At 46.0% G+C, this 17341-nt stretch overlaps 1 protein-coding gene across 1 annotated transcript in view; it reads right to left on the bottom strand.

Annotated features, from left to right (window-relative positions):
• Positions 1-8553: 8553 nt before the first annotated feature.
• Positions 8554-17341, bottom strand: part of LOC134949046 (uncharacterized) — a 161096-nt gene continuing 152308 nt past the window's right edge. Inside the window, exons 6-7 of the mRNA XM_063937387.1 lie at positions 9069-9135; positions 8554-8842 (exon numbers count right to left, since the gene is read on the bottom strand). Coding sequence (XP_063793457.1) covers positions 8832-8842; positions 9069-9135 — 78 coding nt within the window. The 3' untranslated portion in view covers positions 8554-8831. The remainder of the gene's footprint in view (positions 8843-9068; positions 9136-17341) is intronic.

Here is a 17341-nt window from a genome sequence, read left to right as displayed (position 1 = left end):
GAATCTCATTAATCATCTATCAATTGAATTGTATGGGAGGTGCTCCTGGGAATAAATGATATACATATAACAAAAACCAGAAGAAGGAAGTATTCCCTACTGTGGGCACACTCGGACTTGGTGACAATATTCTTAAAGTCAAATATCAAGTGATATTCGACCACTAGTATTACAATATAACTTTTATTTATTATCTTAAAACATCTGCGAAAATATTGTGCATGTGAATACAAGTGCAAAAAATAATAAACAAATGTGACTAAAAATTCAGTCACTACTACCTTTTCATTCTTCACTCTCCCAAGTGTTTAGAATGTATCCAAATAGTTGCAATAATCTTTTCCTTTATATCTTAATAGAAACAATGGTATCCTTTAGATGTACCTCTGTAGAAACTATTGAGGACTAAGTTGTCACTCTTAATTGACACTGTCTCTCAACGTCTATGTCACAGAGTTGTCCTTTGTAGCCCCCTACTAAAATAAAATAATATTCTTAATATAATTGTCTCCTACTGTATTGTCAACTTTTGCTTGAGATCATCTGACCAATAAGTAATATTACAAATGTAATGTATTGCCAGTTGTAATGCTGATAATGGTCCTAAACATGACATAACTATACTAATTTTGTTATATGAGCATGCTATTATTGTAGGCCTATATGTATAATCTTAGTTCATGTCACATGTATTGAAATATTAAAATAACAGGATGCATTCCCTGTTATTAATAAATCGGAAATCTCACCGATTTGGAATAAACTCTATGAACTGACACAGACTGTACTGTTCAACAGCTCATACCCCTTGATCATGGCTTAAATTCCCACATTCATATTTTCTCTAAATGTTAATATCAGTTGGAAAAATATGACAAATGTGTTCTTAGGATGTATATCCACCATCGAACCCTGGTCTTAAATTTCGCCAGCTAGAACAATGTGGCGGTAGTATATTGTTATAAGTGCGTTGTATCGTTTGATGATATAGACCAAAATGATATATTATCCTTCTCTCACGTACTCCAGCTTATACCTGCTGGTCATGGCTTATGTCTACAGACCCGCACATTCAAGGTGATAGAACTGTGTCCCATACATTAACTGGTATTTGAAACTCAAGCTAGACTCTTAATATTAATAAAAGTGTTTGGCAATACACAGTATGGAGGCTACATGTTTGTGACACATTATACACCATTCATTATAAGTACTTTTCAATAATATTGATATAATAAATGGATAAGTGTATTTTGATATAAAGATGTGGTGCCTTTCAACATGCACCCATCTACTGCGGCTCCCAGCTCCCCGATTAGACACAATGTGATCTCCGTCAATACGGGACCACCTGGAGCATAACTAGTTAGAGCCGCAGACTCGTACAGCATGCAGCCGCTGACCGCCGCCTCCCGTTCCCAGGCTACCCACACCGCTGGCGGTGTCCGTCAGTGCGGGACCACCGAGTGTATGTCCTGCTGCGGCCGCAAATCGCCGCCTCCCGTGTCTCAGGCCTCACACACTGCTAGCAGCATCCGTCAGTGCGAGGCCGCCGGGTGTGTGCCCTGCTACGGCTGCAACTGCTAAGTATGCTGCAGCTGTGTCATAAACATAAATACATGTGGTACATTTAACTACACATTGGATACATTAAAATGCTAATTGACAGACACACTGCCGTGTGAACTGTCTCCGAACGACCGTTTCGCATGAGCTTAATCATAGGATCGCTTTTCTCACACCATCCCGTCGCTGCGGACCGATGTGCCTGCGCATTGCGGTGCATATGCATGCGCAGTTCAGACCTGATGGCAGGCTGTACGAAAACACAGCCTAGCGATCAGGTCTGAATTAGGCCCTATATCATAATACTTCATCAATGTACTACATTCCCCTATCCACTGCACTACATCACTATACTACTGTATATCCCCTACACGCTGAACTACATCACTACACTACATGCCCCTATACAATGCACTACATACCCTATATGCTACACCACATGCTGCTATATACTGAAATACATAACTACACTACATCACTACACTACATTCCCCTATAAGCTACACCAGCTCCCCCCATCTGGGAGGCAAAGTGGAGGTTGATACTGCTAACTGGGCGCACAGTGCCGATAATAAAGTCTGTCTTTAAACTCACCGCAAAGCTGCTGTAGTGATACTCGTGAGAGTTGGAGGTTGCCCAGGCTCTTCGTTTCCACTGTCAAGTGGATAGCTAGCAAAGTGAGCCTTTGATTTCTGTAACATCGGTGACTACAGCTGTTACATAGAAACATAGAATTTGACGGCAGGTAAGAACCACTTGGCCAATCTAGTCTGCCCTTTTTTTTTTACCATATTTTTAACTCAATCCTTATTTGAGCCTTATTTCTTTGTAAGGATATCATTATGTCTATCCCATACATGTTTAAATTGCTGTAATGTCTTAGCCTCTACCACGTCTGATGGGAGGCTATTCCACTTGTCCACTAACCTTTCTGTGAAGTAATTTTTCCGCAAATTTCCGCTGAAGCTCCCCCCCTCCAGTCTGAGTGCATGTCCTCTTGCTTCTCTTCATTTGGAGAATGTTTCCCTCCTGGACTTTGTTAAAACCCTTCATATATTTGAGTTTCTATCATGTCCCCCCTTTTTCCTTCTCTGCTCCAAACTATACATAGAGATTTTTTTTGGTCTTTCTGTGTATGGATTGTGATGTAGGCCATGCACCATTCTAGTTGCCCTTCTCTGTACAGTCTCTAATGTATTAATATCCTTTTGAAGATATGGCCTCCAGAATTGAACACATTATTCTAGATGAAGCCATAACAATGACCTATACAGTGGCATTATTACTTATTTCTTTCTGCTGCTGATTCCTCTCCCAATGCAGCCAAGCATCTGACTGGCCTTCCTCATTGCTTTGTTACATTGCTTACCTACCATTAAGTAACCTCAAATAGTGACTCCTAGATCCCTTTCCTCCTCAGTAGTTTCCAGTATAGTGCCATTAATATTAGCCTTTGGATTTTTGAGACCCAAGTGCATGATTTTGCAGTTTTTGGCATTAAACTGTAATTGCCATGCTCTTGACCATTCCGCTAGTTTACCTAGATCTTCAATCATTTGTTTTACCCCACCTGGTGTGTCTACCCTGTTGCATACCTTTGTGTCATCTGCCAAAAGGCATACTTTCCTATTAACAAGCAAAAGCCTGGGACAGCATGTCTTCTCAATGGTGTGTAGCCAGCAACTTGCTATCGGTTGGTGCTGGAGAGGCAACTGGGAACATAGCCTGATGAAAAACACAGCACCAACAGCTCGCTTCTATAGCTTGTAAGGTGCAACGCATGCTAGTCGCTGCACTGCATGGCAAAGAAGAGAGTTTACGACAGTAGCCGGCATAGAAGAGATCCCAGGTACTGAAGCTCACCTGCACAGCGTCGGAGCCAGCTGCGGGCAGACAGGTGGGTCAGAGACACTGCCCTAGGAGCCATCTGCTGTCTCACTGAAGCAGCACAACACGGTCTGTTTAAAAACAAAAACTCTACTCCTCTATAACTCCTTGGTGCCCCCTCAAATCCTGAACCCAGGGGCGCATGCCCCCTTAGCCACCCCCTAGTTGCAGCGCTTGCCATACTCCCTTTTCACAAGGCCACACCCCTTTCATTGGTGTGCAGAAGAGTCCTTCTTTACAAGGACACAATGTTTTGAGGTATGGTATTACTGTAAGCAGTAATCAGCAGTATTACTATGCTTGTTTGTGGAATGTGTTCTTGTCTGTATTGAATACCTGCTACTCTATTGTAGCATACAGCAGTATAATAAAGTACCTTATCATAGAGCAACAGGTCACAGTGCTCGTTCACTTCAACTTTTTTTTTTATGGATAAAGAAGGTAGAACTAACAATCAGAACTTTGATTTAACTTCCCAGCCATTCTCTGATTGATTATAAAAGATGAATAATTATTGTTAGGGGTGCCATTTACCATGGCCCAGGCCTAATGGAGGGGTCCAGCTGGGGCCCAAGTCCCTCCCATGCTCTCCCTTACCTGGCAGTAGCTGCAGCTCGTTCCCTATGCCAGCACACCCTGCTGTATGCTGTGCTGCAGTGTTGCCAAGAATTCAGTATGATTTACAGACGGCCAGAATGCCGGCCATCAATATACCGACAGCGGCATCCCGGCTGCCAGTATGCTGGCCACAGGTTCTATTCCCACTTTATTGGTGTTGTGGACACCCACTAGTAGCGCCGATATTCCAGCTGTTAGGATTCCAGCATCGGCATCCTGACCGCAGGGTTCCCGACAGCCGTCAAATTAAACAAACAGTTGCCAGGGAGGTGCTTAAAGTACTCTCTCTGTATTTTTTTGTGTGCACAGGGTTACGCCGCCTGTTATTAGGCCACACCCCCTGAAAGTACCTGAGCCCGGACAGGCTCTCTACTGCCCTGATTATTGCCTTTCATACAAACTACAGAGAACAAGAGTGTACCTTCTTTATGTTGTTTACATAGTACCAGAAATGCTTGATGGTGAACAACAGTGGCAGCTGCAGCGCAGACTACGTAGTGCACGGGGGGTCACTTAGCACATACTATACCACAGAGATCTACATAACATATGTGCTGGCTGAAGGTCCCCAGGAATTGGCACAGCTGTATATCAGTAGCCATGCACCTGGAACTCTGCATTAGGCATCACTCTCCTTCTAAGCCCGCCCCCTGACTCCCATTGGCTAGGAGTCACAGGAGTCTGGGGGTGGGCTAGCAGCCAGCACATATGTTACATAAATCTCTGCATGTATGTTTACAACATGTGCTAACAGGCTTCCCCCTGCAAAGTGCGAGCTGTAGCCCCTCACTTGTGAACACGGTCTAATTTTTGTAAATGGGACATTTTCTGCATTGTCATATGCAATACCATGGCTGTAACTAGGAGGGGGGGTAGAGGGCAAGAGACCTGGGTGCCGGACTGGAGGGGGCGCTGAGACCCCTATCACCCTCACCCTATGCGCAATGGTAGCTTAGAGCTGTCGAAGCTTAAGCTCCAGACTCTACTAGCTGCCGCATTTCTGTGATGAAACTGAAAATAAACTACAGCTCCCAGCAGCCCTCGGGAGCTGTAGTTTACTTTCAATTTCCTCTCTGTAGCGTGCTGTGCGCGGCGGAGCAGGAAGTCTCTCTCCCCTCTGTAGGTGGAGTGGGAAGCTGTAGTTGCCTCCAGTCCTTCCCCAACAGCCCGGCCTGTGAGTGGGGTCGATCCCCTGTGGTCCCACTGCACATCTCCTCGCACAGAAGTGCGACTTCCTGTCCTAGCCGTGCAGTAACCAGTGTGTATCTGTGTACCACCAAGGATGCACCTCCCGCCAACAGGAAAGCCGAAGAGCTGGACGGGAGGAGGCAGATCCTGCAGAACGGAAGGTATGTGTGCACCTATCACACACATGCAGGTCCCTGCTACCCCCACAAAGAGGGAGGGGGTAGCTGCGGTCCTCGATGTGGCTGGATACTGCTGCCAGCGAACCTACCCACCCTCTATGATTGACCACTGAGGGCATACCCCTGTCCTCCCTGCCCTGGGACTCCCCTGACACACTGCTTTATTTACAAGCTGGCAACAGTTCTGTGCTCATGGCTCAGGGTTCATACCTGTGCCCCTCCCACAGGTTGCTTATGACAACTGCAAATGCTATATGAGGGCTATGTACGGGGCAGGCTGCTTAATGCAGATGGTGCCAGGGGTACATGAGATCACAATTATTGCTTATTAGCCAGCAATGTCTGTTGCCTGATGTGGTTTTTACATAGATATTTCATATGTTGTTTAATGATCTATGTTAGAACACTGTTTAAACAAATCAGTGCTCAGGAGATTGCTGGTACAGGTTGAGTATCCCATATCCAAATATTCCGAAATACGGAATTTTTTGAGTGAGAGTGAGATAGTGAAACCTTTGTTTTTTGATGGCTCAATGTACACAAACTTTGTTTAATACACAAAGTTATTAAAAATTATTGTATTAAATGACCTTCAGGCTGTGTGTATAAGGTGTATATGAAACATAAATGCATTCTGTGCTTAGATTTAGGTCCCATCACCATGATATCTCATTATGGTATGCAATTATTCCAAAATATGGAAAAATCCCATATCCAAAATACCTCTGGTCCCAAGCATTTTGGATAAGGGAGACTCAACCTGTATCTGTACTTGTTACATAAGTTTTTAGATGTGTTGGTCTGCCTGGTCATCTATCTTATTGTTCATTAATGGCATTCCATTAATGAACAATAAGATTATTTAGTGATTTATATGTTTATATAGAACATGTATGGAGTATATTGTATTAAGTATGTGTATAGTGGACACATGGAGAGCGGTTACGGATTTAGCACTGAACCATCTCTACGGGGCCAGAGAAGACAACACTCAGATAAGACGGACAGTGTGTTTCACCTCACATTAAAAAATATATTTTAAGAGCTTAAACATTGTGTTTATTTGGACACTACATTGTGGTGTGATGTGAATCAGGAACACTACATGCGGTGTAATGTGAATAAGATTGTGCTACTGTGTGGCGTAATTTGAATAGGGGTACTATGGTGTGGCCTTCGGAGCATGCTGTCCCTTGATTAAGTATGGGAGGCAAGGGGGATGGATATGAAATTTATGTTAGAAAGAGCAATTTTTCATGGGTCAAAAAGTTCTGAAAGAACATATACACACACACACACACACACACACACAATCTCAAAAAAATAAAAGGAACATAAACACAATATAACTCCAAGTCAATCACACTTCTGTGAAATCAAACTGTCCACTTAGGAAGCAACACTGATTGACAATCAATTTCACATGCTGTTGTGCATATGGAATAGACAACAGGTGGAAATTATAGGCAATTAGCAAGACACCCCCAATAAAGGAGTTGTTCTGCAGGTGGTGACCACAGACCACTTATCAACTCCTATGCTTTCTGGCTGATGTTTTGGTCACTTTTGAAAGCCGACAGTGCTTTCACTCTAGTGGTAGCATGAGACAGTCTACAACCCACACAAGTGGCTCAGGTAGTGCAGCTCATCCAGGATGGCACATCAATGCGAGCTGTGGCAAGGTGGTTTGCCGTGTCTGTCAGCGTAGTGTCCAGGGCATGGAGGCGCTACCAGGAGACAGGCCAGTACATCAGGAGACGTGAAGGAGGCCGTAGGAGGGCAACAACCCAGCAGCAGGACCGCTACCTCGGCCTTTGTGCAAGGAGGAACAGGAGGAGCAGTGCCAGAGCCCTGCAAAATGACCTCCAGCAAGCCACAAATGTGCATGCGTCTACTCAAACGATCAGAAAGACTCCATGAGAGTGGTATGAGGGCCCGACGTCCACAGGTGGGGGTTGTGCTTACAGCCCAACACCGTGCAGGACGTTTGGCATTTGCCAGAGAACACCAAGATTGGCAAATTCGCCACTGGCGCCTTGTGCTCTTCACAGCTGAAAGCAGGTTCTCACTGAGCACATGTGACAGAGCCTGGAGACGCCAAGGAGAACATTCTGCTGCCTGCAACAACTTCCAGCATGACCGGTTTGGCAGTGGGTCAGTAATGGTGTGGGGTGGCATTTCTTTGGGGGGCCGCACAGCCCTCCATGTGCTCGCCAGAGGTAGCCTGACTGCCATTAGGTACCAAGATGAGATCCTCAGACCCCTTGTGAGACCATATGCTGGTGCAGTTGGCCCTGGGTTCCTCCTAATGCAAGACTATGCTAGACCTCATGTGGCTGGAGTGTGTCAGCAGTTCCTGCAAGACGAAGGCATTGATGCTATGGATTGGCCCGCCCGTTCCCCAGACCTGAATCCAATTGAGCACATCTGGGACATCATGTCTCGCTCCATCCACCAACAGACTGTCCAGGAGATGGCGGATGCTTTATCCAGGTCTGGGAGGAGATCCCTTAGGAGACCATCCGCCACCTCATCAGGAGCATGCCCAGGCGTTGTAGGGAGGTCATACAGGCACGTGGAGGGAACACACACTACTGAGCCTCATTTTGACTTGTTTTAAGGACATTACATCAAAGTTGGATCAGCCTGTAGTGTTTTTTTCCACTTAATTTTGAGTGAGACTCCAAATCCAGACCTCCATGGGTTAATAAATTTGATTTCCATTGATAATTTGTTTGATTTTGTTGTCAGCACATTCAACTATGTAAAGAACAAACTATTTAATAAGAATATTTCATTCATATCTAGGATGTGTTGTTTAAGTGTTCCCTTTATTTTTTTGAGCAGTGATAGATTCGAGATATATATGCTTCTGCTATCCCTAAAGCGATGAAGATATCCATGGTAGTGGCTATAAATGAAAACAGGCTGAAGAATTTGCACTGTAATTACATAAACACTGCTTCAGACGGTGATGGTCCCAGGGCAGGAACTAAGGGAGAGGAATGGGGAAGAAAAAAAAAAAATGGGATAACTACCTCCAACACAATAGGTTATGCCCAGCAGAGCATTTTCATTTCCAATATCCAGAAAACCCCAAACTGAAAGGCGCACAGCAAGTGATAACTTTATTTTTACTTTAAGAATAAAATGTTACAATCAACGTTTTACAGAATTCAGAATGGACACAATGGCAGATTAGGACACAGAAAGCAGCTAAAGAGAGCATACAAAGTAGCAGCTTGTGCCCCATCCAATGACTATATGCAGCTTGGCAATCAGTTTCATGTGCAATGCAAATCCTGAGCTTGACTTTTTTCTTCGTTACTGTATGTAGAAACTAATTCGCTCATCTCTAGTAGAAACCATGTGGGTCTCCTCCATTTATACATGTTATACATCACCTGAAAATGCAAACACACAAAATGTGTGAAAATAACAGTTGAGTACACAAATGGATAGGACATAAAAATGCTTCATGAGAATCATGAAAGTTGGCATTCAATAGTTTGGAAGCCAGACTGTCTTGTAGAGCTGCAGTGCAGTGTCCTATTATATATATATATGTATACTAAGGAAAAGGCTATCACCACATTGTCATTGTGCTTGAAGTTAAGTACATATTCTCACCAAGACGTTTGAGGTCTTCAAGCTCCTGCAAAAGCTGGCTATACTTCACACGACACCATTTGCAGGTCTGTGATGAAACAAAAAAAATATAGGATGTGGAGCATTAAAACAGATCTATAGATAACAGTCTGTCTGTTCAGCTATTTCTCTATAACGTCAGAGTAAAAACACACACATCCCCTTATATTACATTACAGAGGTCCTATTAACCTGTGTTCACACCCCCATTTGCTATCTTTTTTTCTATAGACACGTGTAAACCACATCACAGTTATCAAACTCCGATGCAAAATGGTTATTGTGTAAATGGCCTGAAAGAGCAAAATAAAAACGTAATAAAACAGATGTAACTAAAGGCATGAGTGACCACTTTTACAGACTTTCTGGTGGCTGTGTTATACGTCTAGGTATCTGGTAGGATTATTTTTCTCTAGTTTAGCGGTTAAGGCTCCAGGTATACTGTGATGGGGATGAGTATACAGGGTGGGTAAAGGGGGGTGTTGGGTGTTTTGTGTGTATTTTGCTACCTCCAGTTTCCTAGTAAAAAATATTCTCCATTTTTATTGGATTCTCTATAGCACACTATTGGCCTTGCGGTTCCCCGGTCTGGGTGGTTATAGCTTCACTTACAGGCAGGAGACAGATGGCCCTTCACCATGTTTTTCTGTACGCCTTGGTATCGTGGCCCAGTTAGGGTATAGCCAATACCTCTTTTGAGGTACGTTTGTGGAATATCGGACGTTCATGGCCAGGCAAAATGTGGTAATGTGAAGTGGGAAGACCATGCGGTAAATTTACTAAGATGGGAGTTCTGTTTAAGATGGGATGTTGCCCATATCAACCAGATTCCAGGTATTCTCTTCTAGAAGGTGCTAGATAAATGAGAAGTAGAAGCTGATATTGCACTTGTTGATCTGGGTGTATACTGGGAACTATGCTGCAATCAGGTCACTTATTCCTGCCTTGTGCTTAGTCTGTCACAAGTATTCAATGTTAGCTTTTTACCAATATTTCAATGTATCAGTGCTCCAACTTTAATGCTGTAACTTCATATTATTTGTGTGCATGATTTGTGACTATAGTCTATTTTTGTTCATTGTGAGAAGTCTAAAAATTGCTTCTTATACATAAATGCAAAAAAAAATAAAATAGGATTTTAATTACCTACCGGTAAATCCTTTTCTCGAAGTCCGTAGAGGATGCTGGTACATTAGTACCATGGGGTATAGACGGGTCCACTAGAAGTCACTGGCACTTTAAGAGTTTAATAGTGTGGGCTGGCCCCTCCTACCAGACTATGTATAGGAACTGTGCACGAGGAGACAGAACTTCAAGAGAAGGATTTAACACAGATCGTGGCGAGATTCACACCAGCTCACACATACAAGGCAAACAAAGCTAACCAGCTTGAAAAATTATCAACGGCTGAACAATATAACTTAAAGTAACAAAACAGTACTTAACCAAGAACAAAGCAGTACTGAACCAATAAATCACTGCAGGATAAAGCACTGGGCGGGCACCCAGCATCCTCTACAGACTACGAGAATGATTTACCGGTAGGTAATTAAAACTCTATTTTCTCTTACGTCCTAGAGGATGCTGGGGTCCACAGTAGTACCATGGGGATGTACCAAATCTCCCAGAATGAGGGGGAGAGAATGGAGGCTCCTGCAGAACCGATTGATCAAACTTTAGGTCTTCAGAGGCCAAAGTATCGAGGTTGTAGAATATAGCAAACGTGTTCGACCCTGACCAAGTAGCTGCTCGGCAAAGCTGTAAAGCGGAGACACCCTGGGCAGCCGCCCAGGAAGAACCCACCTTATGAGTAGAGTGGGCCTTAACAGATGTAGGACACGGCAATCCTGCCGTAGAATACGCATGCTAGATAGTGAACCTGATCCAGCGAGAAATCGTCTGCTTTGAAGCAGGACACCCAATTTTCTTGGGATCATACAGGACAAACAAAGTCCTATTTTCTGTGACGAGCAGTCCTACTCCCATTAGCCCTCATTCAGAGTTGTTCGCAGCGCAGCGATCAAACTAAAAATCAGCATTTCTGCGCATGCGTACGGGCCGCAGTACGCACGCGCGAAGTACTTTAACACAAAACTATGCAGTTTTACACAAGGGTGAGCAACGCTTTTCTGTCACTCTGTGATCGAGTGATTGACAGTAAGTGGGTGTTTCTGGGTGGTAACTGACCGTTTCCCGGGAGTGTGCTAAAAAACGCAGGCATGACAGGTGAAAACGCAGGCGTGCCTGGGGAAACAGGGGAGTGGCTGGCCGCACGCAGGGCGTGTTTGTGACGTCAAAGCAGGAACTAAACTGACTGAAGTGATCGTAAGGTAAGAGTAGGTCTGGAGCTGCTCAGAAACTGCATGAAAAATTTCATGAGCAGTTCTGCTAACCTTTCGTTCGCACATCTGTTAAGCTAAGATACACTCCCAGAGGGAGGCGGTTTAGCGTTTGCACTGCTGCTAAAAGCAGCTAGCGAGCGATCAACTCGGAATGAGAGCCATAGATTTTTAGAGCCCTTACAACATCTAAGGACTTTGATGAAATTGCGCAGTCAGTCGCAACTGGCACCACAATAGGTTTGTTGATATGAAATGCCAACACAACCTTCAGAAGAAACTGCTGACGCTTCCGGAGCTCAGCTCTGTCTTAATGGAATATCAAGTAGGGGTTTTTGCATGACAAAGCCCCCAACTCCAAAACACACGAAAGTGACAGCCTTCCATGTGAGAAACTAGACCTCAACCTCCTGTAGAGGCTCAAACCAGTCCGACTGAAGGAACTGCAACACCACATTAAGATCCTGTGGCGCCGTAGGTGGTACAAAGGGAGGTTGGATGTGCAGAACTCCCTTAAAAAAAAAAAAAAAAAAAAGTCTGAACCTCAGGGAGGGCAGCCAATTGTTTCTGGAAGAAAAAAAAAAAAAAAAAAAAAAAAAAAAAAAGATAGGGCCAAAATCTGGACCTTCACAGATCCTAACCTCAGGCCCATATCCACACCCGCTTGCAGGAAGAGGAGAAAACGTCCCAGTTGAAACTCCACTGTAGGATACTTCTTGTACTCGCACCAAGATACATATTTTTTCCAAATACGATGGTAATGTTTAGAAGTTACTCCTTTCCTAGCCTGCATCAGGCTAGTAATAACCTTGTTCGGAATGCCCATCCGAGCTAGTATCTGGGGTTCAACCTCCATGCCGTCAAACGTAGCCATGGTAAGTCTTGATAGGCGAACGGCCCCTGCTGTAGCAGGTCCTCCCGAAGTGGAGGCCTCGGCTCTTCTAGCAGTAGATCCGCGTACCAAGCCCTTCTTGGCCAGTCCAGAGCAATGAGGATTGCCTGAACTCTTGTTCTCCATACGAGTTTTAGAACTCTTGGAATGAGTGGAAGTGGAGGAAACGCGTACACCGACTGGAACACCCACGGAGTCACTAGGGAATCCACTGCCACAGCTTGCAGGTCCCTCGACCTGGAACAATACCGCCGAAGCTTCTTGTCAAGACGAGAGGCCATCATGTCTATATGGGGTACACCACAAAGATCTGTTATCTCCTTGAACACCTCTGGATAGAAACCCTCGCCTGGATGGAGATTGTGTCTGCTGAGGTAGTCCACTTCCCAGTGGTCTACTCCCGGAATGAAGATTGCAGACAGCGCCAACGCATGTTTTTCTGCCCAGAGGATGATTCTGGTTACCTCCGACATTGCAGCTCTGCTCTTAGTTCCGCCCTGTCTGTTTATGTAAACCACTGTCGTTACATTGTCCGACTGCACTTGAATGGCCCGATTTCTTAGAAGATGGGCCGCTTCGAGAAGACCGTTGTAGATAGCTCTTAGTTCCAGAATGTTTATCGGCAGGCCGGCTTCCAGACTTGACCACCCTCCTTGGAAGGTTTCCCCTTGGGTGACTGCGCCCTAGCCCCGGAGACTTGCATCCGTGGTTAGAAGGATCCAGTCCTGAATCCCGAACCTGTGGCCCTCCAGAAGATGAGGTAATTGTAGCCAACAGAGGAGCAAAATCCTGGCCTTTGGTGACAGACTTATTCTCTGGTGCATGTGAAGATGAGATCCTGACCACTTGTCCAGGAGATCCAGCTGGAAGGACAGAGCATGAAACCTCCCGTACTGCCGAGCCTCGGTAAGAGGCCACCATCTTCCCCCTGATGAACAGACACCCGGGCTGGCTCCAGGACATCCCGGACTATTGTTTGTATCACCAACGCTTTTACCTTTGGAAAAAACACCCTCTGCACTTCTGTGTTGAGGATCATTCCCATAAAGGACAACCTACTGGTTGGTTCCAAAAGTGATTTTGGAAGATTCAGGATCCAACCGTTTTCTGAGTAGATGGGTCGTGAGAACAGTGGACTAACAGCTTCTCCTTGGACGATGTCTTTATCAGCAGATCGTCCAGATATGGAATTATGTTCACCCCCTGTCCGCGGAGGAGAACCATTATCTCTGCCATCACCTTGGTGAATACCCTCGGTGCTGTGGAGAGGCTGAATGGCAGGGCCTGGAATTGGAAATGACAGTCCAACAGTGCGAATCGGAGATAAGCTTGATGCGTCGGCCAAATCGGAATGTGGAGGTACGCATCCTTGATATCCAGGAATTCCTCCTCTTCCAGACCTGATATCACCGCCTTTAGAGACTCCATTGTGAACTTGAACTCCCTCAGGAATGGGTTTAGCGATTTTAAATTCAGAATGGGTCTGACCGAACCATCCGGTTTCGGTACCACGAAAAGGTTTGAATAGTAACCCTTGTTTTGCATATGGGGTGGGACTGGTACAATAACCTGCGTCTCCACCAACTTCTGGATGGCTTCCTGTAGGATAGCCCTGTCTGCCAGCAAAGAAGAATCAGTGAGGAGGGAGATCTTGAAATTCCAGCCTGTACCCCTGGGACACTATCCTGCACAAAGGGATCCAGGCCGGACAACACTCAGACATGCCTGAAATGCCCGAGTCTCGCCCCCACCGGCCCCACTTCCAGGCCACGTGGTCCACCATCATGCTGAGGACTTTGGCGTACCTGAAGCAGGTTTCTGTTCCTGGGAACCCGCCGCAGCAGTTTTCTTGAATTTTGGCAGACCTCCCCTCAAGAAGGTGTTAGACGGTTTGGCCTTTCTTGACTTTGCAGTCCGAAAGGACTGTGATGCAGGTGAAAAGGGTTTCTTCGTGGCAGGTGCTGCTGAGGGAAGAAAAGGAGACTTACTTGCTGTAGCCGTGGAAATCCAAGCATCCAACACGTCCCCAAAGAGAGCCTGACCTGTGTAGGGTAGAGTCTCCACACCACTCCTGGATTCCGCGTCGGCAGACCACTGGCGCAGCCACAGTCCCCTACGAGCTGAAACAGACCTGAAAGATATTCCTGCAGCTATGGAACCCAGGTCTTTCATGGATTCCACCACAAATCCTGCAGAATCCTGAATGTTACGTAAAAACAATTCAACATCACTTTTATCCATTGTATCCAAATCCTCAAGTAACGTGCCTGACCACTTTATCCAGTGCTTGGATTTCCAAAGCTATAGTATAGTGGGACGTAGTATCACCCCTGAAGCTGTGTATATGGATTTGCGTGTAGTATCAATTTTGTGATCAGCCGGCTCTTTTAAGGCGGTAGACCCTGGAACAGGTAAAACCACCTTTTTTGAGAGTCTGGATACAGATGCGTCAACTATGGACAGGTTTTCCCATTTTTTACTAGCCTCCTCAGGGAAGGGGAAAGCCACCAGAACCCTTCTAGGGATCTGGAATTTTTTCTGGGTTTTCCCAGGCTCTCAAATATAGCATTTAATTCCTTTGACGCAGGGAAGGTTAGCAAGGCTTTCTTATCGTCAGTGAAGTAAGCATCCTCAACCTGCTCAGGTGTTGTATCAGCAATATTCAACACATCTCTAATGGCCTCTATCATCAACTGCACCCCTTTTGCAAGAGATGCCGTCCCCCGCAACACATCCCCATCACCGTTTGCAGTGTCCGAATCGGTATCAGTGTCATCTTGCATAATCTGTGCAAGAGCACGTTTGTGGGAACATGGAGTGGGGGGCCGTGAGGTAACAGAACCGGACCAAACGGCCATAGAGTTCTGTAAAACCTGAGTTGCAGATTCATTCTGAGCAACCCTAGTAGAAATCTGAGAAATCATAGATTTAATAGAGGATAACCATTCAGGCTCCCTTGCAGGTATCTGTGCTTAAACAGTGCAATCCTGATTACATGGAATGGGATCATCCTGAGAGTACATATCCTCTACAGCATATGACAGAGTCCCTGGACATAGCTTAATGGAGACCACATGACACTCCACACACAGGTGAGGGCAGACAGAGTTTCACCCCCAAGAATGGCAAGAGACACAGATGGAGCCAACCCACGCACAGCGCTTCCAAGGTATAGGGAGACCCCAAATCAGAGCCGACTGTGTACCTTAATATGTTACACAGTCTGTACACAGCCTCCCCCCCCCCCCCCCCCCCTTTCTACAACCCCCTGGTACCGTAATAGATAGCTGGATTTGATGTGGAGGGACAGCTCTCACTGACAGCACTTCTGCAGGCAGGAAAATTACGCTGAACGCTGCTGGGTCTGCTCTGAGAAGCTCCGCCCCTTAATAGCGCAGTCTTCCCGCTCTTCTAGATATTATACTGGCATGAGGAATTATGCTGTTAGCGATCCTGGGACCCCGACAGGCTTGGAGGTCAGTTTAGGGTGTAGGCGCTGGCTTGGGGCACCCCTCACAGCGCAGCACTATGTACCGCTGAGCCCTGGAGCACAGTTAGTACTGCGCTCCATACCCTGTAGCGGTCATCTTCACACCGGCTCCCCGCTTGCAAGTGGGGCCGGTGACTAACTTGCCCCTGATCTTCTGGCTCTGTAAGGGGGTGGTGGCATGCTGCCGGGGAGAGCAATCCCCTGTGGTGGGGGAACGTCCTATCCCCTCAGGAGCTCAGTGTCCTGCCAGCGGAGATAGTGTCTTAGACTCCACAGGGCGGACACTACTACTCCTCCTCCTCCTCCTCCTCCTCCTCCCTCCAACTCTTCCCCTCCCCCCCCTCCCCCCTTAGGGAGACTGTTGCCAGCATCCTTCCTGTAAAAAGAGGATTTTGGTACTTACCGATAAAACCATTTCTCTGAATCCTCTAGGGGACACTGGAGTCCTATACAGTAGGGGTGTAAAGCCTTGAACCGGAGGTGTGGCACAATCTTAAATTAGCATTGTCTGCACAGCCGACTCCTCCCCCTTCACATCCCTCCTCCCCTCAGTTTGAAAAATGTGACTGAGAGAATAGGACATGACACTATAGCCCATGGCGAGGAACCGAACAACATATCAAACAGCGGCCAAGAACTCTTAACCGAATAACTAACGCTGTTTGCACGAACGGATTAAAACAAGAACTTGGAATACAGCAGGTTGACAGCACCGAGGCGGGCGTCCAGTGTCCCCTAGAGGATTCAGAGAAATGGATTTATCGGTAAGTACCAAAATCCTCTTTTCTCTTTCATCCACTAGGGGACACTGGAGTCCTATACAGTAGGGGACGTCCCAAAGTTTTCCCCCAGGGAGGGAGTGCTGTCGGTGGCCTGCAAAACTAAACGTCCGAACTTAGATTCTCCGGACGCAAAAGTATCAAACTTCTAAAATCTTGCGAACGTGTGGGCTGAAGACCACGTTGCCGCTCTGCAAAGTTTAGTGGAAGCACCTCTGGCAGCCGCCCACGAGGCACCCACTGATCGGGTAGTATGAGCACGCGTCTGAACCGGAACCTGTTTGCCACAGGAAATATAAGCCTGCCGAATGGCAAGTCTAATCCATCTGGACAAAGTCTGCTTAGAGGCCGGCCAACCCTTCTTTGGCCCATCATAAAGAACAAACAAATGGTCCGACTTTCTGAAAGATGACGTAACCTGTACGTATACCCGTAAAGCTCGGACAACATCCAATGACATGTCCTCATCTGTGAGACCCTGGAAAGATGGGACCACAATTGGCTGGTTTACATGAAACCCCGACACCACCTTCGGAAGGAAGTCTGCTCTTGTACGGAGTTCCGCCCTATCCTCATGAAAAACTAAGAAAGGACTCTTACAGGATAAGGCTCCCAACTCAGAAACCCGCCTAGCCGAAGCCAAGGCAAGCAATAACGTGACCTTCCAAGAAAGATATTTCAGGTCTGTTCTTGTCAACGGCTCAAAAGTCGGTGACTTCAAATATTCTAACACCAAACCTAAGTCCCATGGTGCC

The sequence above is a fragment of the Pseudophryne corroboree genome, chromosome 8, assembly GCF_028390025.1.
Source record: "Pseudophryne corroboree isolate aPseCor3 chromosome 8, aPseCor3.hap2, whole genome shotgun sequence".
In the NCBI taxonomy this organism is placed as follows: Eukaryota; Metazoa; Chordata; class Amphibia; order Anura; family Myobatrachidae; genus Pseudophryne; species Pseudophryne corroboree.
This window is presented reverse-complemented; position numbering and strand designations above follow the sequence as displayed.